Consider the following 27,968-nt stretch of genomic DNA (forward strand, 5'->3'; position numbering starts at 1 on the left):
AAGCAGTGGAGGATGGCCCAATTGCTTGGGCCCCTGCACTCACATGGGAGACCCGGAGGAAGCTCCTGGCTCCTGACTTCAGATGGGCACAGCTCTGGCCGTTACAGCCATTTGGGGAGTGAACCAACAGAGGACCTATCTCTGTCTCTCCCTCTCACTGTCTGTAACCCTACCTCTCAAATAAATAAATAAAATCCTAAAAAAAAAAATTATAGGAGGCCACTGTTTTAGACACGGCTTCTATACTAGGCCCCGATCAATCAGATTAAAAATCAAAATAGACACCAAACAAGCTACCTTGTCACCTGACCTTCCAAGAAATCAGGAGAAGTCAGAGGAATTAGCCCAGTTTCCCACCCAGGCCCCTTTCAGCTGGCGCAACAGTGCAGCTCCCGCGTTAATCCTCACATTCCCGAAGTAACCTCAAACCACCTGATGTTGGCCCGCGGTCACTTTCCTGTGCTGCCCAGGTGGGCAGCAGCTTTGAAAGGCCCGCTCAGCGCTTCGTGTTTTGTTTCTGCTTTCCCCGGTCCTTCTCTGTCCACAACACCACGCTTCCCTGCTCAGCGCCCTGGATCACTCCCTCCGTTCCAGGGCATGAGGGTGAGCTGCTTCTAGCATCGCATCATTTGTTGGGATTTGACTTTCCGACACCGCACAGCCCTCTCTAGCCTCCTGTTCAGTGGCTGCAGAACAGCCCGAGTGTGCCTTGCTCCAGCCTGGAGGTGATCACTGTTCCTGCTAATGCCACAGGCTTTGGCGGGAGAAGGCCAGCTTCCCCCAGACGCGTCCGTGAAGCGCTGGAGAGCTTGCAGAGACTAACAGAGCTGACCCCCGGATCCCGGCCAGGATTAAGGCAGATGCTGTGTGAAGCTCTGGGCTTGGTATCTGGCACAGAGGTGGTATCTGAGGCTGCTGTGAAACTGGCCTGGAACCTCTTGGCCCGGCTGACAAGTCCCATGTTGGAACCTAACCATTACCCAAGCCAGTTGGCTTCTCGGTGAATAGAAATCAAAACCTTCACCGGGAGCAGTTGGTACCTAAAGTCATTTTTATTTGCTGCAAATCGGAAGATCCCGGGGAATCATTCCCACAGCCGCGGCTCCCCGAGCAAAGCAGGTGCGTTTTATTTTGCTTGGGGAATGGACATGTAAGAGGGAACTTTTCTCATGCAGATCTTAAACACGCTCTCACATACATGGTGTACGGAGGTAATGAGGCTTAAGCTCCCTCCAGAACAGAGATCTGAGCAATGAAATTAAGGACAGTGGTCTGGGGTCACTCCAGGACCGTCTATCTGCACCTGCATCACTCCTTTGTGGGGTCTGGACCAGCACCGGTGGCTGGCAATGGCATCTGTCCCTGGAACAGAACTGAAAAATGACTTTGAAAGACATCAGTGCTTTGGAAGTTTTCGGGCTTTAAAGCAGAAAGGAGAGGCATGCGATTGGTGCCCAGGTTAAGATTCCACTTGGACACCCACCCCGTATTGGCGTGGAGTTGGTCCCAGCTCTGCTCCAGCTTCCTGCCAGTGCGCACGGGGGAGGCAGCAGGGCATGGCTCCAGCACCAGGCTCGATGGCACCCACCTCAGAGACCCGAGTTCCAGGCTCCTGGCCTCAGCTGGCGGGGTCCTTGCTGTGGCTGGCATTGGAGAGAACCAGTGGATGAGTGCTCTCTTTCTGACTCTCTGCCTTACAAAGTAAATAAATAATTAATTGATTAGCTTAAAAAAAAAAAAAAAACAGAAATGAGTCAAGATAAAGACATGCGAGCTGCTGGGGCGTTAGCCAGAGACATCTGTAGTTATTAATGATAGTTTCTCCCCGTCCCACGAGACGAAACCAAAGCCCGAGCCCGGGCGCCCTCCCGGTGGCTGCGGCGGCGGCGGGGAGGTCCCTGGGGAGGCCCCAGGTAATTCCCGGGCGACTCCGCCTCCCATTGGCTGCCGCCCGCGTCACCTGCCGGCCCGCGAGCCGAGCCGGGAGGGAGGAGTCGGGGCCCCGGGCCGGCGGGCGGCCGTGCCCGGGCGGGCGGACATGGCAGGAGCCTGCCGGTGGGCCTCCCTGCTGCTGTGCCTGCTGCAGACCGCTCCAGGTAAGGGCGCGGGGCCGCGGAGCCGGGGAGGGGGCCGGGGCCGCAGCCTGCCCACCGCCACCGGAGCCCGGCGCGGGTGCCCGTCGGCCCTGCCGCCCCCTAGGACTGGACACAGTGCGGTCCTAGGAATCTCTGTCCAGGGGGAAACGAATTCAGGTTTCCAGCTCCCGCCACGGGGGCGGGAAGAGTCGGGGCCTTGAAGCCCAGGCTGGGCCGCCTTCCTTGCAGGGGCACCGGTTTCCGGGACAGCGACCGGGACGCGCCCTGCCCCCAGGCCCATGTCCCTTCGGGTTCCCCAGAAAGCCTTCCGTAGCGGGGCAGGGGGCTCTGGCCTTACCTGAGGCCAGTTTGCTGAACCCTCCCTGGTGAACAGGGTGGCAGGATACAGGATCCGTGGGCACTCCCAAAAGTCCATGGGAAGTGACAGGTAGGTTCATTTTGGTGCAAAAAAAATTTTTTTGAAGCCTACATTCGCATAGCTTTTTCATAATATGTATTTTTAAAGTTTACTTATTTACTTGAAAGGCAGAGTTATAATGAGAGAGGGAGACAAACAGAGAGAGAGAAAGAGAGAGAGGGAGGGAGGAAGGGAGGGAGGGAGGAAGGGAGGTCTTCCATCTGCTGGTTCACTCCCCAAATGGCCCCAACAGCCAGGGCCCCGCCAAACCAAAGCCAGGAGCCTGGAACTTCCATCTGGGTCTCCCACATGGGTGCAGGGGCTCAGGCACTAGGACCATCGCCCACCACTTTACCTGGTACATTGGCAGGAAGCTGGATTGGAAGCTTAGCAGCCAGGACTCGAAGCAGTGCCCGTATGGGATACCAGCTGCATCACAATGATGGCCCCGTATGTATCTTCTATGAACTTTGCCAAGACCCCTTATATGCATGGTTGAAAATAAATTTGGACTAGAATAAACTTGTATTTTAAGTCCACTTTCCACAAACTTTTGGAAATACCCCCTGTACCTGGGGATAGGAGCCAAGCCCTGACCCTCAGCTTCCCATGACTCCAGCCCGTCCACACAGGAGAAGGTCCTCAGATCACCCTCCCCAACAGCCTCCCGATCTTAAACTCGCAATTTAAAGACCGGTGCCTTCTGAAAACCAGCATTAGCCGAGCAGCTCCTTTGTGTGGGCGTGCTGCTTTCGCTTCCAAGCCTGCCTGACTGCTGAGGCCGCTGGGACTCTTCCTTTTTTTTTTTTTTTTTTTTTCACTTGAAAGGTAAACTTACAGACAGTAGAGGCAGAGAGAGAGAGAGAGAGAGAGAGAGAGAGAGGTCTTCCATCCACTGGTTCACTCCCCAAATAGCCACAACAGCTGGAGCTGGGCCATCCAAAGTCAGGAGCCAGGAGCTTCTTCCAGGTCTCCCACACGAGTGCAGGGACCCATCCTCCACTGCTTTCCCAGGCCACAGCAGAGAGCTGGATCGGAAGTGGAGCAGCTGGGACTCTCACCAGTGCCCCTGTGGGATGCTGGCACTGCATCACATTAACCCACTGCACCACCGCGCAGGCCCCGTGACTCTTCCTTTTGAGATGGGGAAACTGAGGCTCAGAGCAGTGTTAAGGGACTTGCCTCGGGCTGGTGCTGTGGCGTAGCGGGTAAAGCCACCACCTGGGGTGCCAGCACCCCATATGGACTCCGGTTTGAGACCCAGCTGCTCCACTTCCCATCCAGCTCTCTGCTAATAGCCTGGGGAAGCAGTAGAAGATGGCCCAAGTGCTTGGGTCCCTGCACCCATATGGGAGACCCAGAAGAAGCTCCTGGCCCCTGGTTTCGGATCAGCCCAGCTCCGGCCATTGAGGCCATTTGGGGAGTGAACCAGCGGATGGAAGACCTCTCTCTGTCTCTGCCTCTACCTCTCTGTAACTCTGTCTTTCAGGTAAATAAATATTTTTAAAAGGGGCGGGGGCTTGCCCAAGAAGACAGCAGAGGTGAGACGCACAGAGCAGAGCGTCCTGGGGCTGGAGTGAGCGAGGGGTGAAGTGGGCATGGGATCTGCGGTGGGCAGCGGCTGCAGGGCTGTCACCTGCCAGGCCGCCCCTGTCACCTCCACAGCAGTGCTTCTACACCTGCTGAGAGACAGTGGGCCTGTGCCTGGGGGGAGGGGTCCTCAGTCCCTCTGTTTCACTGTCAGACCCAACAGGCTTCCCGGCCAGGTCTGGCCGAACTTTGACCCAGCGGTTTTATCACGGACGAAACACAAGCCTTGGCTGGATGGTGTAGGGTGGAGTGCAAATCCCACACTCACTGGCTGTGTAGCCCGGGCAATGCATTTGACACTTGCTTGAGTGCCTCCTTCCAGCCCACTCCACAGGGCGGCTGTGCTGCAGCCTGCAGGAGGTTTGTGTAAAAAGTGCCAAACCAGTGTCCGGCGCCCTTGGAGGCTCAGCTCTCTAGCCGCCCGATTTCCCAGGTGGCCAAGCTCGAACCAGGCCCCTGCCCCGCCCACGGGGTCCCTTACAAACAGCCTGCACACGGCCTGGCCTGCCTGTTACCTGCCAGGCAGTGCAGGAGCTGGGAGCCACGACAGCATGAGCATCCCGAGAGGTGGCTCCAGCCAGAGGACACGGGAAGGCGTGGAAGGCCCCCAGTCCCCACCTCTGCGTGTCAAAGGTCAAGAGTTGGCAGCCCAGGCTGAGGAGCCACTCTGTGGGCTCTCAGGGGCACTTGGCCCTCCCTCCCCGTGGCCGTCCTGTAACTTGGGTGGATTTTCCCGCGGCCCGCCCGGGAGCTTCTTCCAGGTCTCCCACACGAGTGCAGGGACTTGTCGGAGCTCCCTTAGGGCAGGGAAGGAGGAGCCCTGCGCCTTTTTGACAGCCCTGGCATGCAACGGTGAACAGATAAAAGAACATAGCTGGACAGACCCATGTGAACCTAGGGGAGGAAGTGGGCCCAAGGGCCTGACTTGGCCTGGATTTGAATGCTGAGCCTGGGACTTTTAAGCGGAGAGGGACTCAGTTTCCCCATCTGTAGTGGGATGGCCTTTTTTTTTTTTTTAAGATTTATTTATTTATTTTACTTGAAAGTCAGAGTTACACAGAGAGGAGAGGTGGAGAGAGAGAGGTCTTGCATCCGCTGGTTTACTCCCCAGTTGGCTGCAATGGCTGGAGCTGCACCAGTCGGAAGCCAGAACCCAGGAGCTTCTTCCAGGTCTCCCACATGAGTGCAGGGCCCAAGGACTTGGGTCATCTTCCACTGCTTTCCCAGGCCATAGCAGAGAGCTGGAGTGGAAGTGGAGCAGCTGGGACTCGAACTAGCACCCATATGGGATGCTGGCACTGCAGGTGGTGGCTTTACCCACTAAGCCTCAGCGCCAGCCCCAGTGGGATGATCTTAATAAGTCCCTGTCTCCAGGGGGTTTGGTGAGGACTAAATGAGAGAACACCGGCTCACGGCTACTGCCGTCATCCTCCTCCCCCTCCTCACCACCACCACTTCCTGGGGGATTGGCTGGAGCCTGGTGAGCCCCCGGGGAAGCCGTCAGGAAGGGATCAGCCTGATGACCTGGCCAGGCCGCACTGGCCAAGGCCTCACAGACATCGATAAGGAGCGTGGACTTTATTCTGAGGGCAATGGAAGCGCGTGGAATCGGGGGGTGGAGTGAGCCCGTGCGTTTTTGGGAAAAGGAGAGCAGTGGGAGGAGGGGCCGGGGAGGGGAAGTAGGGGCTCATGGTCAGTGAAGGCGTCAGAGGACAGTGACAGAGCCAGGTCTGTACCCGGGGGAGAACTCTGAAGGCAGAGGGAACACATGTGCAAAGGCCCCGGGTGCTTCCGGAAGGCTGGTGTCGCTGGAGAGGAGGGAGCAGGGGAAGAGGAGCAGGTCCGACTGGGCGGGGCCTCGGAGCTCAGGGCACAGCGTCTGGAGGGGGTTGAACAGAAGAGAGGCGTGGTCCAACTCTTGTGTTAGCCTGGCTGCTGCATGGACCAGGGACTGCGGAACAAGGTGTTTGGGGAGCTCCCGGCTAAACAGGGGTTCTAGTCTTGGAGCGTGGGCAGTCCCACGCCAGCAGGAAAGGAAAGGAAGCTGCATGTGGACTTTTCCATGTGCCCTTCACGGGACACCTGTGAAGCTGGTGGACGGCCTCATACCTGCCTGTCCAGCCTGTGACCCGGGGCTTCTCACACGGGAAACTTGGTTTCCTGGCAGATGCCCTTGGGGCTCTCGCCTGGCCCAGGGGCTTCTCCCTGACATCCCAGCGAAAGCCCCTGGTTCTTAAAGTGGAAGGCATACCTTCAATACCCACCAGGATAGGCCATCAGGTCAGAGATTCAGAACTTACAGGTGCCGGGTGAGGTGGGGGGCCGTGGGTCGAGAGAGCAGTCCCTGTCTCAGGGTCACATGAGGCTGGAGGAAGCGTCAAGCGAGAGAGCCTGCGCATGGCGGCTGGCAGCAGACAGGACGGGGTAGGGGGTGGGGGGTCACTTTCAATCGGCAGAGAAATGCCTGAGTGGTGCATTTAAGTGGGAGCCCGGCCAGGAGAGGCACTCCCAGGCCGGCCAGGATCTGCAGCCACCCACTAGTGCTCTACTGCTTGCGTTCTATTTGGAAGGCAGACAGACAGACGGACCAGATCCTCAATCTGCTGCCTCATTCCTCAAATGCCTGCCACAGCCGAGCGTGGCCCAGGGCAGAGCCAGGAGCCAGGAACTCTATGTGGGCGGCGGAGACCCAACCACTCGGGCCGTCTCCTGCTGCCTTCTGGGGTGCACGTTAGCCGGACGCTGAGATCAGGAGCAGAGCCGGGACCCAAACCCAGATGTTCCGATCTGGGATGCAGAGGCGTGTTAACCGCTGAGCCAAGTGCCCGCCCCAGGGGCTCCACTCCCAGTGCCCGGGCAGCAACGCACGGCTGGGACAGGGAGGCCAGTCAGGAAGCCTTTGGGGGAAGGCAAAGCATGCTAAGAAGTGTTCATTCGTTCCACAAATAGTTCCTGGGCCACTGCGGGCAGGCAGGCTATGGGGGACCCTCCGGGCATTCTGCTGCAACCCTCCGGTGCCAGGTGGGTGGGCGCTTCCTCTGGTGGCTCAGCTGGGAGCTGAGGCCTGGGGAGGGGCAGGAGCTGCGGCCCAGCTGCTCTGTGGCCCTCGGGTCCTCAGACTCAGCCAGCACCTGGCCGCCCGTCACTGCTCCGTAGCAGAGGGGCCCAAGGCGCACCATGCAGGAACTCCAAGCTCCATGTCCTTTCTCTGCCCCACAGGGAGGCCCGCTCTGGCCCCTCCCCAGAACGTGTCGCTGCTCTCGCAGAACTTCAGCGTGTACCTGACGTGGCTCCCAGGCCCTGGCAACCCCCAGGACGTGACCTACTTTGTGGCCTACCAGAGGTAGAGGGGAGCTTGGGGCTGGCAAAGGGGAGCCCGGGCGCTGGGTGGGGACCCTCTGGGCTGGCTGCCTTCAGCGTGGTCCGCACACGACAGTTCTCTGGGTCCGTGGCTGATGGCACGGGCAGGTATTTGGAGAGGGGCTGCTGATAAAAGTCTGGAGGCAAGAATGCTGTTGGGCAGGAAACTGCGGTGACAGGCTTGCTGGGCGCGGCAGCGGGGCTGGGTGGAGCTGGGAGGGCCAGGGGACCGCATTCCTGCGCACTCTGGCTGTTGCCGCTGATTGGTGAGGACACAAGTGTGGCCAGGGGACCGTCGCCGTCCCCTGGGGAGTTAGGGACTCAGGCATGGCCAGGTGCTCACGCTGTCCCCACAGAGCAACATCTTCAACATGGAAGCCCAGACAGCCACGACCAACGCAGGGGAGGCTGAGACGGGCGCAGACGCACCACCTTCGGGCTCGGTGGGGTTGTCTGAAGGTCTTCAGTGGGAGACTGACGTGATGGAAGGCAGCTGTCGGGACTCAGGGGCACCTGGGGAGGCAGGGGAGCAGGAAGAGGAGGAACAGCCACGTCCTCGGGCCCCACCCAGGGCCAGGCCGCAGGCTGGGGGCCGCGTGTGAGTGTCCCACTTCCTCTTCCCAAGAGCAAGGGTAGGCACTGTCTCTCCCGTGTTGGAGGGGACGGGAGGGGTCCCAGGGGGCTGTGATGGCGCCGGAAGGGGAACCCAAGCCTGCCTGGCCCCAGAGAGCCCCAGCCTCAGCAGCTGCAGCTCTGAGCGACAGGGCTGGCTCCGGCGAGGGCCAGCCGCAGGGGGCTCTCAAAAGCCGAGCGGTGACAGGTGGCAGACGGTGCCACCACCGCGTGTCTGCCGCGTACACGAGATGTCCCCGGGGACACAAAACCCGTGTGGGAAACAGAATGAAAAGGGAAGTTTTGTCTGGGTGTGAAATCTTGTGGAATCCATGCATAGTTTTTTCCCAACACACACTTTGGGTGAACTTCGTGAAGAGCGCTCGTAGTTGGCTGAGTCACAGGGCCGGAGCAGTGCGGCAGGCGTAGGGGCGGAGCCCCCGTCCTCTGGACCTTTTGATACTGGTCTCCCGTGTTACAGACACCTGTGAGGACTGCAAAATGGTGACATTCTTCCTCTGTTTTGTTTTGTTTATTCTTTTAGCTTGGATTTTTTTAAAAGATTTATTTTATTTATTTGAATGCCAGGGTTACAGAGAGAGGTAGAGACAGAGAGAGAGGTCTTCCATCCTCTGGTTCACTCCCCAGTTGGCCGCAACGGCCGGAGCTGCGCCGATCCGAAGCCAGGAGCCACTTCCGGGTCTCCCATGTAGATGCAGGGGCCCAAGGACTTGGGCCATCTTCCACTGCTTTCCCAGGCCACAACAGAGAGCTGGATTGGAAGAGAAGCAGCCGGGACTCCAACTGGCGCCCACGTGGGATGCCGGCACTTCAGGCCAGGGCTTTAACCCACTGCACCACAGCACCCGCCCTGAGCTAGGATTTTTTTGAGTGTTTTCATTTTATTTTAAAATTGGAGAGAGAGAGAGGTATCTTCCATGCACTAGTTTCCTCCCTAGATGCACACAAGTCCGGGCCAGGCTGAAGCCTGGAGCCTGGAATGCAGTCTGGGCCTCCCATGTGGGAGGCAGATTCAAGCACTTGTGCCATCATCTGCTACCTCCCAGGGTGTGCATTAGCAGGAAGCTGGATAGGAATAGGAGTAGTTATGACTCTAACCAGGCACAGGGTATCAGGCGTGGGTCTCCCAAGTAGCAACTAACCCCTGAGCCAAGTGTCTGCCACGAAGTGGAAGTATTCTCATTATATTTTGACTCTTTCATTAGTTGGAGTTATTCTATAAAGAGTATTTGCTAACCAGTGGTACTCTTCAAATAGGCAAGACAGGCTAAATGCCCATGTTTTTTCCCGTTCGTGCCCTGTTCTCAAGGACACAGAAAATGATACAATGAAAATGACTCATAATCACTCATTACTCATTTTCTTTCTCTCCAAGTAAACATGGTGACGTCTTCTAGGTTACTTGCTCTCTTTGCCCAGGGTTTTGTCTCTTTTGCTTTCAAATACAGTAAATTCGGGGCTGGCGTTATGGCATTATAGCTGGTTAGTGTCCTGGTTACTCACTTCTGATCCAGCTCCCTGCCATTGTGCCTGGGAAAGCAGCCAAAGATGGCCCAAGTACTTAAGCCCCTGCCTCCCACATGGGAGACCCAGATTGCATTCCAGGCTCCTGGCTTCAGCCTGGCCCAGCCTTGTGTGCATTTGGGGAGTGAACCAAATGGATGGAAGCTCTCTCTTTCCCCTCTGCCTTTCAAATAAATAAATAATTCTTTAAAACTATAGTAAATTCACTAGACTATGTGTTGATGTTGGTCATTTATTCTGGGTTGATATTTTATTATTATTTTGGTTTTTATTTGAGAGGCAGAAAGAGAGAAGGAGAGAGCTGTCATCCGCTGGTTCATCCCCCAAATGCCTGCGACAGCCAACTGAGCCAGGCTGAAGCAAGGAGCTGGGAACTCAATCCAGGTCTCCCACGTGGGTGTCAGGGAGCCAGTCCCTTGAGTCGTCACCACTGCCTCCCAAGGTCGCCTTAGCAACAGGCTGGGGCAGAAGCAGCTGCAGGTACAGGCGCCAGGTTCTCCCGCGAGGACGGGCGTCTTAGCCAGCACCTTACCTGCCAGGCAAAACAGCCACTCCTCCGAGCCGACATCTACAGGTACTCAATAGTCTGTTACTGCATAGTTCCAACCTTTATTCCAGGACACTTAGTAAATTATAGTTTTTAGACTTTTTTTTCTGTTCCATTGTTTTGATTTTCTTCTTTTATTATCTGTATTTGGATCTCTTTCTGTCTTCAATATCTGTCTTTTCCCCTCAAATCCCATTTATTTATTTATGCTGTCTCCACATAAAATAGATTTCACTCCTGACTCGTTTAAAATTCCGTATACTTCGTGTTTGAGAGCAACATGTCATCTACATTCGCTTCCTCAGTGACATTTACTTTTCTCTTAAACCTTAATCCCCTTTTAGCCAATAGATTTGTATCTGAGAGTGCACATTTCTTACCACGGCCTGGTTGAATTGATTCATTTTCTTTTACAATCAACATAATTGGGTTTCAACTTACGTAGAATAAATGCTCCCATTTTGAAGTGCACAGTGTGATGAGTTTTGGCAAATGTACACCCTTATCTCACCACCGCCATCATCAAGAAATCAAACAGCTCCAGTGCCTAGACGTGCCCTCCCTGCCCTCTGCATCAGTTCCACCCCCCTCCCACCCGGAGCTAGGCAACCACAGACTCCCTCGCTGACGCAGATTAGCGCATGTTCCAGAATTTCATGGAAATGGATTTGTGCGGCGTGCACCTCTTCATGTCTGGCTCCATGATCACAGCAAAATGTTTCTAAAATAAGGGGACTTCAAAAAAGTTCATGGAAAATTGGAATTAAAAGCTTAAAAATATATACATTTTATTTCTCAACATAACTCCATCAAGTTCAAGATACTTTTCTAAGCAATAATACCAGCCATTTAGTCAGTCCCTAAACAACTGGAGGTTCTGGGACTCTGACCACGATAATGTGGTCATCTTGACATCGATAACTGAATCAAAGCGGTGCCCTTTAAAGTTTTTTTTAAGATTAGGAAACAGGAGCGGGTGCTGTGGCACAATGGGTTAAACTACCACCTGCAGTGCTGGCATCCGGTTCGAATCCCAGCTCCTCCACTTCCAATCTAGCTCTCTGCTAACGTGCCTGGGAAGGCAGCACCCACGTGGGAGATCCAGAGGGTTCCTGGCTCCTGGCTTCAGCCTGGCCAAGCCCCGGTTGTTGCAGCCATCTGGGGAGTGAACTAGTGGATGGAGGACTTCTCTTTCTCTGTAATTCTGCCTTTAAAATCAATCAATCAATCAATCTTTTAAAAAACAAGATTAGGAAACAAAAGAAGTCAGATGGGGGCAAATCAGGACTGTAAGGGGGATGTCTAATGATGCCCCATTGCAACTCTTTTTTTTTTTTTACAATTTATTTATTTATTTGAAAGGCAGAGAGAGAGAGAGAGAGAGAGAGAAGTCTTCATTCGCTGGTTTACTCCCCTGATGGCCACAATGTCGGAGCTGGGCCAATCCAAAGCTAGGACCCAGGATCTTATTCCTGGTCTCCCACATGGGTGGCAGGGGCCTGAGCACTTGGGCCCAGGTGCATTAGCAGGGAGCTGGATCAGGAATGGAGCAGCCGGGACTCAAAATGGCACGCATATGGAATGCTGACACTGCACGCAGCGGCTTTACCCGCTATGCCACAGCACTGCTCCCACCCCCACCCCCACCCCCACCCCCCCATTGCAACTCTTTTTAAAAAAAATATAGCCCTTGGTTGTGGGAGGAAGGAGCAGGAGCGTGTGGCGGTGGAGGACTCTAATGAAGCTCGCCCGGTTTTTCTGCTGGAGTCTTTGCTCGCTTCCTCTAACGCGCCTCTAATGAGCAGATGTGACTGCTCTTTGGCTCTCCAGAAAGTCAATAAACTTGACCACCTCCCTCTGCAACCTGTCGCCATGACCTTGGCTCTTGACATCTGCTTCTGCTTTGCCTGGCCCATGTCCACCCCTGGGCAGCCGTTGCTCTATTGTGCCTTGTCTTCAGGGTTCTCATCTCCAGTGACAGTTCTCCAAACAGGTGCTTCCGGATCTTGATCGCATTTGCATAATAAAAATCTCTGCTCTGCTCTTGCGGGCGCCTGATCCGGGCACAACGTGCTGGCAGCCACTTTAGTGCTGCAGCCCATTGAGACGCCCGTGACGTCGACTGTGGTCTCGGCTGCTGAGTGTTGGTCCTCGTCGGGTAGGGCAGAAGCTCGATTCACTTTTCTCCTCGTAAATGGATCTGAGCGGCCTGCTGCCGTGGGCTTCGTCTTCCTCATCGCCTCCCCCTGCTTGAAACAAGTCCCCCATCAAACCCTGCTGCTTTCTCAGGGCACGGCCCCAGGATGTCACCCTTCTTCCACCCAGGCGTCCCGTACATTTGATACTCAGTGCATTTGATTAGTTTTGCTTTAGATGTTAGCAGAATGCGGGTTGCTCTGAGAAGGACAGTTTCAGACTGATGTGCTGGCCTGCATACAGCCTCAGATTACATCCTGTTCAGACACGCTGTGACAAGTTCGTATCAGTTTACTTTGGTGGGAAAAAAATGTTGAAATCCATGGACAGCTTTTCCATCACAGGCATTTTCTACGGGATTTTTGAAGACCTCTCATAAATTGGTAGCTCACTGATTTTGGTTGCTGAGTGGTATTTCCTTGTGTGAGTGTGCTACGATTTGTTTATCCATTTTTTCCATCTGGCGATATTTGCGTTGTTTCCAGCCGGGGGTGGGTGTCGGTTTGCTAGGGCTGCCGTATGCTCTCTAGTTCTTCAAAAGCCATGTCCTTCTCATACACAAAACACACAAGGTGATTTTCTTTCTTTCTTTCTTTCTTTCTTTCTTTCTTTCTTTCTTTCTTTCTTTTTCTTTCTTTCTTTCTTTCTAGATTGATTTATTTGAAAGGCAGAGTTACAGACAGGGAGAGGGAGAGGCACCGAGAGAGAAAGATCTTCCATCCACTGGTTCACTCCCCAGATGACCACAATGGCCAGGATGGAGCCAGACTGAAGCCAGGAGCCAGGAGCTTCTTCCGGGTCTCCCACATAGGTGCAGGGGCCCAAGGACTTGGGCCATCTTCCATTGCTTTCCCAGGGAGCTGGATCGGAAGTGGAGCAAACCAGGACTTGAACCCATGTCTTTATGAGATGCCGGCACTGCAGGTGGCAGCTTAACCCACTACACCACAGTGCCGGCCCCCAAGGTCTTTCAGACCACTTGCTACTAAGTAGAAGTATGGCTGACGGTAGGTTTAGGCAGGGACTTGTACAAGATGAACTTGGGCAGACAGCCTCAAGAATGTGCCAACATCTGCCCTAAGTACAAAGTCTCACTTAAGCATAATCTAAAGCAGGTGTGGGTGTGGCTCCAGGTGTGAGTCATAAAATTCCTGAGGCAAAATTCCTCCACCTGAACCTGTGAAAGCAGATAAGTAATAACTCTTAAAACATAAAAATAACATAAAAAATAACATCTTAAAAAAATGGTGGGACAGGCGTAGGGTAGACACGCCTCATGGCACGGAGGGAAGACAGGAAAGAAGGGAATGCAGGTCCCAAGCAAGTCGAAAACCTGGGAAAGCAAATCCATTAGGTGTAAGGCTCAGTGCTCAGCCCCCCAGGCCCACCAGGGCGGCAACCCCACCCTGAGGCCCTGTGTAGGGTCAGCCTGGCCTGCAGCAGCCAGGAGGAGATAGCCCCAACCTTTGAAACTAAGACACCGTTGGCCCCCAGGCGGTTGGCAGCAACGCTAGCCCTGCTGAATCCTGAGTGCCCTTCAGGTTCTTCCCTTCTCCGGAAGGCTAAGTAAGACGCGTTCACCGCCCAGCAGCTCTGCACCCTCCCACAGGACCCGTTTGGGTCTGCGTCCGATCCGTTCCTGCTCCTCCCCTTTCAGCCCAAGCTGGCAGGGTCTCTGCCAAGTTAATCCCATCTCGATTTCTGGCTTCTGCTGAGATGGATGATAAGATCCAGGAGCGCCATGATCTCTTTATCAAATGATTTTCCAGCCGCCACTTTGGGGCTCTCTCCAGAACTGGCTTGTTTGCTGCAGTACGGACAGGCTGAGGATTTTTTTAAGCAATTCCTTCAGCCTGTCTCTTCTTCTGCATCTCCCTCTTAAGCAGTAAGGAGAAATCAGGCCACATCTTCAACACTTTGCGTAGAAAACTCTTCTGCTAAATATCCAAGTTCGTCTCTTTTAACGTCTGCTCTCCACAAAACACTGAACGCAATTCGGCCCACTTCTTTGCCGCTTTATAGCGAGGGTCAGCTTTTCTCAGGTTCCAGCACTAAGACCTGTTCTGCCTTCACGTCTGAGGCCTAACAGGACTCTTCCTTAATGTCTGTGTTCCCGCCGACCGTCTCTTTAAGGCCATCCAGGCTTCTTCTACCCCTTACCCTGTTCCAAAGACGCCCCCACGTTTTTATGTCCTTGTTACGTCAGCACCTGCTTCTGGTACCACAGTGTTTGGTCCTCTGTGAGGGTGGTCCTGACAGTACCACAGACTGGGTGACTGAAACAACGGAGATTTGCTTTCTCCTAGTCTGGAGGTTCCAAGTCCATGGCCAAGGTCTCTTAGCGTCTCCTGAGGTTCAGTGGCCGTCTTCCTGTCGTGTCCTCACATGGCCATTTCTCGGTGCTGGCACTCCCAGTGCCTCCTCCTCTTCTTCTTTTTTTTTTTTTTTTTTTTTTTTTTTTGAAAGGCAGAGTGGACAGTGAGAGAGAGAGAGAGAGAGACAGAGAGAAAGGTCTTCCTTTTGCTGTTGGTTCACCCTCCAATGGCCGCCGCGGCCGGCGCACCGCGCTGATCCGATGGCAGGAGCCAGGAGCCAGGTGCTTATCCTGGTCTCCCATGGGGTGCAGGGCCCAAGCACTTGGGCCATCCTCCACTGCACTCCCTGGCCACAGCAGAGAGCTGGCCTGGAAGAGGGGCAACCGGGACAGAATCCTGCGCCCCGACCAGGACTAGAACCCGGTGTGCCGGCGCCGCTAGGCGGAGGATTAGCCTAGTGAGCCGCGGCGCCGGCCTCTCCTCCTCCTCTAAGGACACCACTCCTGTTGGACCAGGGCCCTGCCCTTGGGACCTCATTTAACCCTGATTACCTCTTTAAATATAGTCACATCTGGGGAACACGGTTCAGTCCACAACAGAGATAGTCAGAATTATAGGCTGCTATGAAACTTCGTGTACAAGTCTGTGTGTGGACATATCTTTTTAAATCTTTTTAAAGATTTTATTTATTTATTTGAGAGGTAGAGTTACAGACAGAGAGAGGGAGAAACAGAGAAAAGTCTTCCATCTGCTGGTTCACTCCCCAGATGGCCACAATGGCCCGAGCTGAGCTGATCTGAAGCTAGGAGTCAGGAGCTTCTTCTGGGTCTCCCACACAGGTGCAGGGGCCCAAGGACTTGGGCCATCTTCTACTGCTTTCCCAGGCCATAACAGAGAGCTGGATCGGAAGTGGAGCAGCCAGGACTTGCGCCCATATGGAATGCCGGAGCCGCAGATGGAGGCTTAGCCCACCATACCACAGCGCTGGACCCTAGACATGTGTTTTCACTTCCTTTGGGTAGAGATCTAGGAGTAGAATCTGGAAGTTTGATGACTGAGTGTGTAACATTGCAAGAAACTAGCATGTACTCTCACCATGTAAGAGAATTCTAGTTATTCCATGTTCTTGTCAACACTTAACATTGTCCATCCTTTATTTAAGCCTCTTTTTATTTTTTAATGCTTTGTTCTTATTTATTTGAGAGGCAGAGAGACAGAGAGAGAGAGAGAGAGAGAGAGAGCGCCCACCTCCTGGTTCACTCCCCAGATGTCTGTAGCATTCAAGCCTGGGCTAAGAATTCAACCCAGGTTCCCAGGAGCAGGACCTCAATCACTTGAGCCATCGTTGCTCCCTCCCGGGTCTGCGTCAGGAGGAAGCTGGGGTTAGGGCTGGAGCTGGTGTCAAACCCAGGCTCTCGGACGTGGAACACGGGCATCTTACTCTAGAGCAGGTCTAGTAATATTTCCTTGTGACTGTAATGTGCATTTCCCCAGTGAATAATAACATTGAACGTCTGTCCATGTGCTTGGTAGACATTCATCTAGCTTCCTTTGAGAAGTGACTATCAAAGTCTCTTGTTTTCCTCAGGCTTTTCTTAGGAGCAGACGCTTTTCATTCAGTAGAGTCCAGGTGCTCAGGGGCAGAAAGCTGCGTTGTGCCCTCCTGGCAGACGTACACACCGACGGTCTAACCCCTCCGTTGGAAGCAGCCCCTCCCATCTTCCCCGGTGTTATCGGGGTGCTCACCAGCCTCCGCATTCATCTTGCTGTTGAGGTCATTGTCTCTCATCTCCCGCCCATCAGGCACAGGCCTTCATCTCTTCTACAGTCACTGCCGATTCACCTGCTCCTGGAATGATGCCCAGTGCTCTTCCTCGCCTTCTCCCGTGACGGCCGCACAGCGCCCTGTGCGTAGCAGCTGGCTCAGAAATATCTGAATGCAGGGACCTAAAAAACGGTCCCCAGCACCAGCAGTAGCAGCTGCCATGACAACCCTGGGAGGGAGGGCTTCTGGATGAGGAGACTGAGGCTCCAGGCCTGCTAAGGTCCCAGAGCTAGTGAGGGGCAGAGCCAGGACCCCCACCCACATCTGTCTGCATTCAGAACCTGAGTTCTGTCTCAGCCAGCGGCTGCCTGGCTGGACAGATGGACCTGGGGGCTCTCAGGCTGAATGAGGGACGAGTGCTCCCTATTCTCCGCGTCACTGACCCTGCCTCTGCACCCCGCCCTCAGCTCTCCCTCCCCCAGGTGGCGCAGAGTGGACAAGTGTGCAGGAACCCGCGAGCTGGTGTGTTCCCTGATGTGCCTCAAGAATCAGGACCTGTACAACAAGTTCAGGGGGCGAGTACGGGTGGCTTCGCCCAGCGCCAAGTCCTCCTGGGTGGAATCCAAATACCTGGATTACCTCTTTGAAGGTGGGTTTGTGGGGAAGGGACTGTCGGGCGGCTCTCCGTCCAGAGACTTCGCCTGGCGACGCTGCTGTCCTAGCCACCTGCCTCCCACTTCAGCAGAGTAGGGGCAGCCCGCCATGGGCGTGACCCAGGCCCCAGCCTTGGTGAGGAGGGGCCGTGCCGGTGGCCTGACGTGGTTTAGGAGTTGGGGGAGTTCCAGTCTCACCTGCCGCTCGGCTTGCACCTGCTCACGATGACCAATGACCGTTAGCTCCTGTTAAGAACCACCTTGACCATGAACCACTCAGTGAGCTACTACTTTAAATACTTGTTCCTGCTTTTCTTTCCCCAAAAAAATATTTTTAAAATTTATTTGGAAGACAGAGGGAGAGAGACAGACACAGAATCACCTACTGGTTCACTCCCCAAATGCCCACAACAGCTGAGGCTGTTTAACCAAGTGAGCCACGACGCCGGCCCCTTACACTTTTTTTTTTTTTTTTAAATGAAGCAAGAGTTACAAAAGCTGAGTAACTGCAAGGTGCATTGCTAGTAATTGGTGGATATCAGATGTGACCTTGGATCCCTCTGACCTTGCACAGACCCTGGGCCAGACTCAACAGTGAGGGGAGAGTTGTGACAAGGGGAGGACAAGTTCCCAGACGGTGTCCACACAGAGCCCTGCCCTGCCACATGGCGCCCAGGTGCCCAAGGTTGGAGGGCTGCACAGGGCTTGAAGGGGTGGGGGTGGGGGAGGCTGATTGAATCCCTTTGATTGAATGAAGGATGACAGAGAAGCAAGAAGAGGTTATTTGAATGGGAAGCAGCTGGCTGGGTGGGCGGATGGAAGGAGAGAGAGAGGGAGAGGGTAGATGAGTGGAAGGACAGAGGTTGGAGCAGATGTCGCTAGCAAGGTGACAGGCGCAGGTGGAGACAGGCGGGTGTATCCATCAAAGTTCTCCAGAGAAAAGAACCAACAGCCACCTATGGATGGGATCAGAGGTTTACTATGGGCGTTGGCCCGTGCAAAGCCAAGAAGTGCCACCAAACGCCCTCTGCACGCTGGAGACCCAGGAAGGCTGGCGGCGTCATGGGAATCGGAAGCCCCAGGATCCAGGAAAGCCAAGGTCTTCCATTCCTCCACGGGTGGTCTGGTGGCTGTCCACGCCGGCAGGGGAAGAGCCTGGTACTGACTCAAACCCCTCACGGCTGCTCCCAGAAATAAGGTTTCAGCAGGGATGTCGGAGCATCCCTTCTCACCCACGCCCCTGGCCTCTTTCTTCCTCGGATTCTGGTCAACCGGTCATTTCATTTCCTCCCTGGGCTTCCAGCTCCTGCGGGTCAGCATCCAGAGAGTTGTCACCTCTGTGTCCTCCTCAGCTCCCTCCCGAGGGCTCGACATGTAGTCAGCACCTAGCAGATCTGTCCTGAATGTCATGGAAAAGCCACATGTTTACCCTGAACCAAACACGGGCTGGCAGTCAGAGAGAGCTGCACGGAAGAAGTGGCATTTGGCTGGCACTTGGTCATGTGGGTCAGCTTCCTCTCCCTGCCCCATGCCTGGTGTCATTGCCCCGCATGAGTTCAAACCACTGGACAAGCCTCGAGGGTCTTGAACCGAAAGGTGGATGTGAAATATTGCGCTGGTGAGGGCCTGCAGGAAGCACGGGGCGTGGTGAAGAAAGCCCGAATCTCCTGCAAGATGCCGACCTCGTTGTAAGGAGAAATGCGGACGTTGAAGGCGCTGTTTCACCAAGTGGAGACGGGTCCTTGTCACACACTGGCAGGAAGCCCTGCAGGTGCGGAGAGCAAAACTTGTGGCGCATTTGGGTATTTATCCAGGACCTTTCTGAATACAACAGAGAGAGCACAGCCCGGCTGCTTCTTGTTGCGTAGGGTAAAATGGGAGGAGAGAGGAATTGAGGGAAGAATTCAGAAAGAACCAAGGCTTGATGGGAAATTAATTCTCATCTGCTCCAGGTGGCAAAAGGCTTTGAAACGAAAAGATTCCTCCCAGAAGTAAGCCAGGGGGCCAGTGTTGTGCCTCAGTGGAACCTGCCACCTGAGACCCTGGCGTCCATATCTATAGGCATCCCATAATAGTGCACCGGTTCAAGTCCCAGCTGCTCTACTTCCCCTCTTGCTCCCTGCCAATGTGCCTGGGAAAGCAGCGGAAGAAGGCCCAAATTCTTTAGTCCCTGCTACCCACGTGGGAGACCCTGATGGATTTCCAGCCTCCTGGCTTCAGCTTGGTCCAGCCCCAGCCATTGCAACCATTTGGGGAGTGAACCAGGAGATGGAAGATCACTCTTCTCTGTCTCTCCCCATCTCTCTTTAAAAATAGTATTTTAAGCAATTTTTAAAAATATTTCTTAAATTTTATTTGAGAGGTAGAGTTACAGAGAGAGAGGGAGAGAGAGAGGTCTCCCATCTACTGGTTCACTCTCCAAATGGCTGCACGCCCAGAGCTGGGCCAATCCGAAGCCAGGAGCCAGGAGCTTCCTCTGGGTCTCCCATGTGGGTGGGTGCAGGAGACTTGGACCATCGTCCACTGCTTTCTCAGGCCATAAGCAGAGAGCTGGATCAGAGAAGTAACAGCCAGGACAGAAACCAGTGCCCATATGGGATGCTGGCACTGCAGGTGGAGACTTAGCCTACTACGCCACAGCGCCAGCCCCAAAATGAATCTTTTCTTAAAGGATTGTGTGTGACGTGGAAACAGCCAAGTGTGTGACTAGCGTCATCTGAAGCCTCAGGATAAGCAGATCGGAGCGTCTGTCCCACAAACGGCTCCAGGGAGAGGTGAAGTGTGGACTCACGGCACCCCTCCGTCAGAGCAGGGCCCTCCTGGAAGCCTCTGCCGTCTCAGCTGGTGCTCAAAACAGAAAATGGATCAACTCTGAAAAGCGCTGTGGGCCTGGCTTCTCTCGACAGGAGTGGATCCCCAAGACCTGTGACGTCCTGAGCACCTCTACCTGCCGAAACCCTGCCGGGAGAGTCTGAGATCAAAGAAGGCAGCAGTGGCAGGGCCTGGGGCACAGCTGACCCGCCAGATGTCTAGCCCGATCCCTGGGTCCCGCGGACATGCTGGAGGTTAGCCGTGCATGGCCAGGGGTCGGCGCTGGCATCCCATATGGGCGTCGGTTCAAGTCCCAGCTGCTCCACTTCCGATCCAGCTCTCTGCTGTGGCCTGGGAAAGCAGTGGAAGATGGCCCAAGTGCTTGGGCCCCTGTACCCACATGGGAGACCTGGAAGAGGCTCCTGGATCCTGGCTTCTGTTTGGCCCAGCCCCAGCTGTTGCAGCCATTTGGGGAGTGAACCAGCAGATGGAAGACCTCTCTCTCTCTCTCTCTCTTCTCTTTCTATATCTCTGCCTTTCAAATAAATAAATAAAAAGCATTGCATGGTGGAAGGGAATTTTAACTAAGGTGATGGACCATACAATAGAGAGATGGTTCTGAATTGTCTGGGTGAGCCGAGTCTAATCCTGTGGGCGCAGGAAGGTAGGACACCTCCCCAGCCGGAGGCCGCAGAGATGCAGCAGGGGGGACGGCAGGGAGGTTTGCAGCGTGAGGAGGACTCGGGGGGGCCGGTTCTGGTGTGAAGGTGGGGGCGAGGCGAGGTGAGGTGCCCCCGCGGCCGGGAGAGGCTTCTGGGTAACAACCGGCAAGGGAACAAGGGCGTCAGCCCGGCAGCCACTCGGAGCTGCCCTCTGCTGGCAGCCTGAGCGAGGTGCAGCGCGGCTCCGGAAGCAACCCGAGCGATGCCGATGGTGCCGCTAGCTGCTGTTCCTGCTCTTCGGTCACAGTGGCGCCAGGAAGCAGAGATGGAGGGGCATGATGGGACAGAGCAGGGACTAGGGAAGGCGAGCCAAGGGGGAGCCGAGCCCCCTGTAAGCCTCTGTCTCCCTGTCCCTGATGGAGGCAGTGGGACGCACCTGCCAGCCTGGCGCAGGCTTCCCGAGACGGCTGGGAGGCACAGGACGCACGGTGGGCGCTTGGCCAAGGCTGGCGTTGCCCCTCCCTTTCCAAGCGGGCTCTTTGGGCTGGGTGAGGGCAGGGGTGGCGGCTTGGGGTGAAGCCCTGGGTCCTCCAGGGGTACTCACAGGCCCTGTTTCCTTTCTGCCAGTGGAGCTGGCCCCGCCCACGCTGCTGCTTACCCACATGGAGGAGATCCTGAGTGTCAATGCCACCTACCAGCTGCCCCCTTGCATGCCCCCGCTGGACCTGAAGTATGAGGTGGAGTTCTGGAAGGAAGGCACCAGAAACAAGGTGGGAAACCCTTGCTCCCAATCCCTCCCAACCCCAGGGCTCTTCACCCTCCCAGCCTGCTCACCTCCTCCAGGAAGGCTTCCCCATAGACCCCCATTTCTCACTGTGCCGTGCAGGTGAGCTGTGGCCCAGCCCTGTGCTCTCCGCCGATGAGACTGGTTCCACGCAGCTCCTTCTCATCCTTTGTCATACCTTAAATCACCTCTAGAGCACTAGTGACACCCAGAGCCGTGTCAGTGCCACGTAAGCAGCTGTGACATTGTATTGTTGGGGAATACGACAAGAAAAATATGGGCACATCAAGACAGAGACTTTTTTAAAATATATTATTTATTTTTAAGGCAGAGATACAGAGAGAGAGAGAAAGAGAGAGAGAGAGATCTTCCATCTGCCAGTTCACTCCCCAGATAGCTGTAATGGCCAAAGCTGTGCCAGACCAAAGCCAGGAGCCAGGAGCTTCATCCAGGTCTTCCATGTGGGCCATCTTCTGCTGCTTTCCCAGGCCATTAGCAGGGAGCTGGATCAGAAGCGGAGCAGCCGGGACTCGAACCAGCGGCCATATGGGGTACTGGGGTCACAGGCAGCGCTGCAGAAGCCGTTTTTCTCTGCATGTGTTCAGTCTGTGGCTGATTGAATCCTTGGATGCAGCAGCTGTGGGTCTGGCCTCGTCTAGACTAATGTGGAACCCGGCATCACGAGGCAACAGCATTGTGGATTTTGACCCAATAGCTAGTTGTTTTTTCGGTAAACCCTGGTTGAGGCTTGTGATGGGCTACAGGGAATCTACTTGCCAAGGCACCAGCTTCGTTATGTAAACCACGGACCAGCTCGAGGGAGCAAAGCCAAGCCCCACCCACCCTCAGACTGGCGAGGCCGGCCCGCTCTGTCTATGAAGGGGCACGTGGCGTTGGCTGCAGGATCTGTCTCGATGACTCCGCTCTGCAGGTGCAGCATGAGAGCGGCTGCGGATGATGTGCAGATGAACTGGGGGGGGGGGGGGGGGCGGGCATCGCTGGCCTCTGACAAACTACAAAATAGGGGCGCAGGCAAGTTAGGGCCACAGTTGTGTTTCACTGACCCCTGACCTCGTTCCTTCTTTCTTCCACTCGGCCAATATTCACACCCCCGATCTCCCACGTACTGCAGATCCTAGGGACATAGATGGGAATCCGGTGTGGGTCCTGCCTCCAAGACCTCCCAGATACTCCGAACTAGCACAGGTTGATAATATAACGTGGGCCACATAAGCGATTTTATTTTATTTTAGAGATGCATTTGTCTATTTGAAAGTCAGAATTACAGGGCGGGGGGAGAAAAATACACAAAGAGAGGTCTTCCATCCACTGGTTCACTCCCCAAGTGGCCACAATGGCCAGAGCTGAGCCAGGCTGAAGCCAGCAGCCAGGAGCTTTATCCCGGTCTCCCATGTGGGGGGCAGGGGCTCAAGTTCTTGAGCCGACTTCCACTGCTTTCCCAGGTGCTTTAACAGAGAGCTGAATCGGAAGAGGAGCAGCCTGGACTCGAACCAGCGCCCATGTGGGATGCCGGCGATGCAGGCAGTGGCTTTACCTGCTACGCCGCAACACCAGTCCCTATGTGATTTTATTTTGTTTTAAGTAGTTTTTATCCCATTTGTAATTATAAAAATTTCATGTATTTATATGTTTGAAATGGAGAAAGACAAGGAGAACTCCCATTCACTGATTCAGTCCCCCAAATGCCCACAAACAGCCAGGAGCCAAAGCCAAGATCCTGGACATCAATAAAATCTGGCTCAAGTGCAGCGGGCTACAGGGCGTCTACTGTGAAGTGGGTGACAGAGACCCAGGTACCCGAGCCGTCCTCTGCTGCCTCCCAGGGCGCATTAGCAGGAGACTCGCGCCCAGGCCCTCTGGTGTGGGGTGCAGGCGTTGTGGGGTACAGGCGTCCCGAATGGCAGCTTACCCACTCTGCCAAACGCCCGCCCCCACACATGACATCTTAAAGTGAAAGGGAACAGGTGCATCTAACTTTCGTAGCGGACTTTGTTTCCTCCAACAGAGTGTAACCATCGGACCCAGGAATGAATAGAATGCGGCTGAGCTATTTTACAGTTTCCCTCCTCTTTTTGGTGTCTGCCGTGTATTTGGTGCGCAGGGCACATCTCCTTCAGGATCGGCCACCCTCCAAAGGCTCACACGGGCCACGCACAGTCTGCTGAGCCGGCCATGGCTGGGGGACCCCTGCCATGGGGTGGGCTCCTCGTGAACCTGGCTGCCCCGCCCTGGGAGGGCCGGGCAGTGCTCTGTCGATCTTGGTCTTGAACACAGGGGCAGAAGAGAAGGTGTAGGGAGCCCGCCCTACCCTCCCGTGGGCTCCGCCCTGCCCTGGCCCCGCAGAGTAGGTCCCCATGGTGGCTCTGCCCCTCAACGTTCTTTCTCCCAACAGATCCCATTTCCGGTCACTCCATACGGCCAGGCAGTCTGGGTGCCCCTTCAGCCCACGGCCAGCGGCTGGCACTGCCTCCACGCCAGGACCATCCACACCTTCATTGTCCCCAGATACAGCAAGTTCTCCAAGCCCAGCTGCTTTTTCCTGGAGGCCCCAGGTGGGTGCAAAGGGCCTGTCGCATTGGGCATGTCCTCCCGGGGCCTGCGGGGTCTCCTGGAGGGGGTGAACCAGGGAATGGAAGGCGTGTGTGTGTGTATGTGTGTGGGTGTGCACACATGTGTGACCCACTCACTCTCTCTGCCTTTCAAAGAAATAAAAATAAGCAAACATAAACATATTTACATATGTTTGTATAATATACATATATAATTTATATATGCTTATATTATAATATATATATATATTTAAGAGACAGCCTCACCAAGATGAGACTCAGCTCCACCTTGCTCACTGTGTGTCTTTGGGCAGCTTACATCACCTCTCTGAAGCTTGGTTTCCACAATCTGTACGATGTATTTATTATTTTTTTTTAAAGATTTATTTATTTATTTGAAAGAGTTACAGAGAGAGAAGGAGAGAGGCAGAGAGAGAGAGAGAGAGAGAGGTCTTCCATCCGCTGGTTCACTTCCCAAATGGCCGAAACGGCTGGAGCTGTGCCGATCTGAAGTCAGGAGCCAGGTGCTTCTTCCGGGTCTCCCCCGTGGGTGCAGGAGCCCAAGGACTTGGGCCACCTTCTACTGCTTTCCCCGGCCATAGCAGAGAGCTGGATCGGAAGTGGAGCAGCTGGGACTCGAACCGGTGCCCATATGGGATGCTGGTGCTACAGGCGGCAGCTTTACCTGCTACACCACAGTGCTGACCCCATATTCTTTTTTTTTTTTTTTCTTTAAAAACAAGACTGTTCCCTTTAAAGAAAAGTGATTCATGTATTTGAAAGGCAGGGAGAGATGTGCCATCTACTGTTTCCCTCCCCAAAACCCCAGCCTGGGCTGGGCCAGGCCCAAGTCAGGAGCTGGGAACTCCGTCCGGCGTGGCTGGCAGGGGCCTGAGCACTGAGCCATCCCTGCTCCTCCCAGGGTGCACGGCGGCAGGAAGCTGGAAGCGGCGGCGCAGCAGGCCCGGTGATGGGGAGGCGGCACCGGCTGCACCAGGCGCCCACCGCAGACGCTGCTCCGCATGGGAAGGTGGGTGCGGGCTCTCTGCCCGTGGGGACACGGGAGCCACTGTGGTTCTTTCATTTCTCCCCCCTTAGCAGCCAACCTGGCCTTCCTGGTGATGCCGTCTCTTCTGCCGCCGCTGCTGGTCGTTGCCACGGGAGGTGTGATCTGGAAGAGTCTCATGGGGAGCCCCTGGTTTCAACGGGCAAAGACACCGCAGGCTCTGGTGAGGCAGCTGGGGGCTGTGGGCGGAGGGAGGCTGTCGGGGCTGAGTTCCAGGTCGTCCAGCTGGAAGCTCAGGCTGTCTTCCGGTGCACATCCCACCATTGCTAGTGCATCCCTTGGCTCCAGGGGGCTCCGGCTCCTGACTCCAGCTCGTGCAGGCCCTGGGAGGCAGCGGTGATGGCTGGAGTGAGTGGGTGCCTGGGTACCTGCTACTCACACGGGCCCAGCTTCAGTGTGGCCCAGCTCCAGCTGTTTCAGGTATTTGAGAAAAGAACCAGCAAATGGGATCTCTCTCTCTCTCTCTCTCTCTCTCTCTGCTTCTCAAAAAGAAAAAAAAAAAAAAGTACAGCCCCAGGAGTCTCCCCCTTGGGTGGGGCCGTCCCAAGGTGCATGGCCCGTGGCTCCTTGAGTCCCTGGCAGGATTCTGCACCTGCGGTCCTCTCGGCTGCTCGCTTGCTAACGCCCCCCACCCCTCCCCCTCGCTGGCTGCTCCCTTCCTCCTGCTTCCCAGATCACTTTCCAGAGAAACTACGGTGTTGAGTCTCTGTCCAGAGCAATCTGGACCCAGCCTGAAGTGTCAGCTCCTCTTTCCTGTCCCCACATCAGGTGTTTTCTGGCCCCAGATGTCCCGTGGCAACCCTGCAGCCCAGCGGGCCGGAGTCTCTGGAGACCCTGCTCCTCTGTCCCCGGAAGGAACTGACCAGAAGGGCTCCAGGCGGCGCGCAGGCGGGGTCGGAGAGCAGAGCTGGAGCCGAGGAGGCCCGGGATGACCCTGCGAGCTCTGAGGAGGACTCCGATGACAGCGCCTGCTTCCAGCCCTACCTCGGCGCGCCCCCCTTCCTGAGGCGAGAGCCCCCGGCTGCGGGCCACGCTGAGACGGAGGGGTCCCGGCCAGGCTCAGCGGGGGCCCCCACGCCTCCAGGCCCCAGCAGTGGCTCCTCTGCCTGGGACTGCTCCGGGAGAAGCTGGGCCAGCGCCGGGGAAGCCTCCTGGCCCTGGGCCGAGGCTGGCTCCTCTGAATGTTTGGCCAAGAGGGGCCTGGGCCCAGAGCCAGGGGGGTCTGAGCATCCAGGGCCTCCGCCCCCAGGGGCGTTCTCCCAGGGCATGGACTCCCTGGCGGAGCCCCTGCAGGATGACCCTGGCTCCTGGGCCACCTGGAGCTCCCCACCCCCGCGGCTGGGTCTGCTCCCTGGGGAGCCCCCAGTTTCACTTCGGACACTGACCTTCTGCTGGGACAGCAGCCCTGAGGAGGAGGAGGAAGGGGAGGAAGAGGAGGAGGAAGAAGACAGGAGGGAATCAGAAAGTGAGCACAGTGACCCGGGTAGCTCGGGGGCTGAAACCCTGCAGAGGCCCGAGGCCAGGGGCAGGGTGCCGGGGCACTACATGGCCAGGTCAGCCGGCCTCCAGCCTCTCACCCCACCCGGCGCCCCCGCCGGGTTCCCCAAGCACTCGGCACCCCAGCAGGACCCCGGAGCCTACGTCCCCCGCTGAGGCGGCCCACGTCCTTGCAGCTTTTTGAGAAGGCCCTGCCCACTGCAGGCTGAGTCCAAGAGGGGTGGAGAAAGGTGGGTCAAGGTCAGGGGTCCGTTAGGGGTCAGACCACCCCGCTGTTCCTTGGGGTGGCGGAAGGAGGGGAAGCCAGGCTGCTGGATGCCAAGGCTGACCACAAGGAGCTGTCCAGAACTTGGGGACGGGGTCCAGCGGCCGCACACCTGATGCATCAGGACCTGTGCCTTTCAACCAAGCTCCACCGAGCTCCCCCGACCCTGATTCTCAGCCTCCGGACCCACGAGTCCTGTGCGTGGACGCTAATAAAGGAAAATCCTGCTGGCAGAGAGCGTCCGAGGGAACAGGTGGTGGACTTTAAGTGCGTCTTGGAGTCATGGAATTGCAGTGTTTAACGCCGTGCGGACCTGGGTTCAAATCCCTGCTCGGCCTTTTGCCTTCCTTCTCTACCTCAGCCTCCCCGGCAGCTCCGCCCAGCTGTGGTGAGCGGCCAGGGAGTCCTCCACATGGGGCCTGCCATGTCCTTGGTGCTCTCTCCTTGGCGGCTGGCAGGATCTCCACCCAGCCAGGTTCCAAGGGGACCCCCGGCATCTCCCACCTGTGACCCTTAAACCGAGAACACCCCAGCGCCCCCACTTACAGCCTGCCCCCCCAGTCCTTCCCCCTGGCAGACTGAGTTCTCAGAAGCCGACCCAGGGGCCCTGCTCCCTCCCTCCGTGTCTTCCAGCAATGGCAGCTCTGCTCCCAGGGCAGGCACCAGGTGATCCATCCCCCGGGAGGCCGGACCTGTGCAGGGGGCCAGCGACAGGGCAGGGCCCCTGGGCCTGGGACCCCGGGCCCTGCGGCTTACTACAGTGGTCATTCAGAAGCCCTGTGTCCCATCTCCTCCCGAAAAAGGTGGCTGCTCCCACCCAGGGTGGCGACAGGTGCTCAGATAACCTACACTCACCTGGGTATAGATGACTCGGGCGCTCCTGTTTAAATCCCCCAGGGCTCGCCTTTGGGAAGAAGGGACGCTCAAGGCCACTTTCCTCTCACAGCTGCGCTGGCTGGAAGCCGCCACAAGGGTGCGCTCTTCCATGCCAGGTCTGGAGGCGCTTGGAGGCTCTGGTCCAGGAGTTCTCAGACCACCCGCATTCCCAAAAGGCCTTGGGTTTCTCTTGTAGGGGTGACAGGGAGCCGCTGGCCTAAGGGCTCCTTCCCCGCGTGAGCCAGAGCAGCCTCGCCATGCCCCGATTTCTACACGGTGGTCTCACACATGGGGTTGGTTTGGGGGCAGGGGCTTCCACTGTTGCCCAGTGTGCACGCACTCACAGTCTGGGAAGCCCACA

At 55.9% G+C, this 27,968-nt stretch overlaps 1 protein-coding gene across 7 annotated transcripts; it reads left to right on the forward strand.

Annotated features, from left to right (window-relative positions):
* Positions 1-1,865: 1,865 nt before the first annotated feature.
* On the forward strand, positions 1,866-26,964 carry IFNLR1 (interferon lambda receptor 1). Of its 7 annotated transcripts, XM_070077013.1 has the most exons (9): positions 1,872-2,096; positions 2,864-2,943; positions 7,303-7,426; positions 16,891-17,072; positions 21,177-21,319; positions 23,747-23,906; positions 25,002-25,132; positions 25,240-25,389; positions 25,738-26,964. In XM_070077013.1, exons 4-9 carry the CDS (start codon positions 16,958-16,960, stop codon positions 26,620-26,622), a joined length of 1,584 nt encoding a protein of 527 aa, XP_069933114.1. In that variant the 5' UTR covers positions 1,872-2,096; positions 2,864-2,943; positions 7,303-7,426; positions 16,891-16,957; the 3' UTR covers positions 26,623-26,964. The 7 variants fall into 7 exon arrangements, with proteins under 7 accessions (XP_069933116.1, XP_069933113.1, XP_069933115.1 ...); XM_070077015.1 differs by lacking the exon at positions 16,891-17,072 and having other exon boundaries at positions 1,866-2,096; XM_070077012.1 differs by lacking the exon at positions 2,864-2,943 and having other exon boundaries at positions 1,869-2,096; positions 25,005-25,132.
* The last annotated feature ends 1,004 nt before the right edge of the window (positions 26,965-27,968 follow it).

Source organism: Oryctolagus cuniculus, chromosome 7 (assembly GCF_964237555.1).
Source record: "Oryctolagus cuniculus chromosome 7, mOryCun1.1, whole genome shotgun sequence".
In the NCBI taxonomy this organism is placed as follows: domain Eukaryota; kingdom Metazoa; phylum Chordata; class Mammalia; order Lagomorpha; family Leporidae; genus Oryctolagus; species Oryctolagus cuniculus.

What these genes read in the sequence shown, in the direction of transcription:
- IFNLR1 (XM_070077011.1), top strand. Translation starts at nt 2,039, where the DNA reads ATGGCAGGAGCCTGCCGGTGGGCCTCCCTGCTGCTGTGCCTGCTGCAG. An exon ending in CCTGGATTACCTCTTTGAAG is followed by an intron (nt 17,073 to 21,176) that starts GTGGGTTTGTGG and finishes CCTTTCTGCCAG; the next exon opens with TGGAGCTGGCCCCGCCCACG. An exon ending in CAAAGACACCGCAGGCTCTG is followed by an intron (nt 25,133 to 25,239) that starts GTGAGGCAGCTG and finishes CACCATTGCTAG; the next exon opens with TGCATCCCTTGGCTCCAGGG.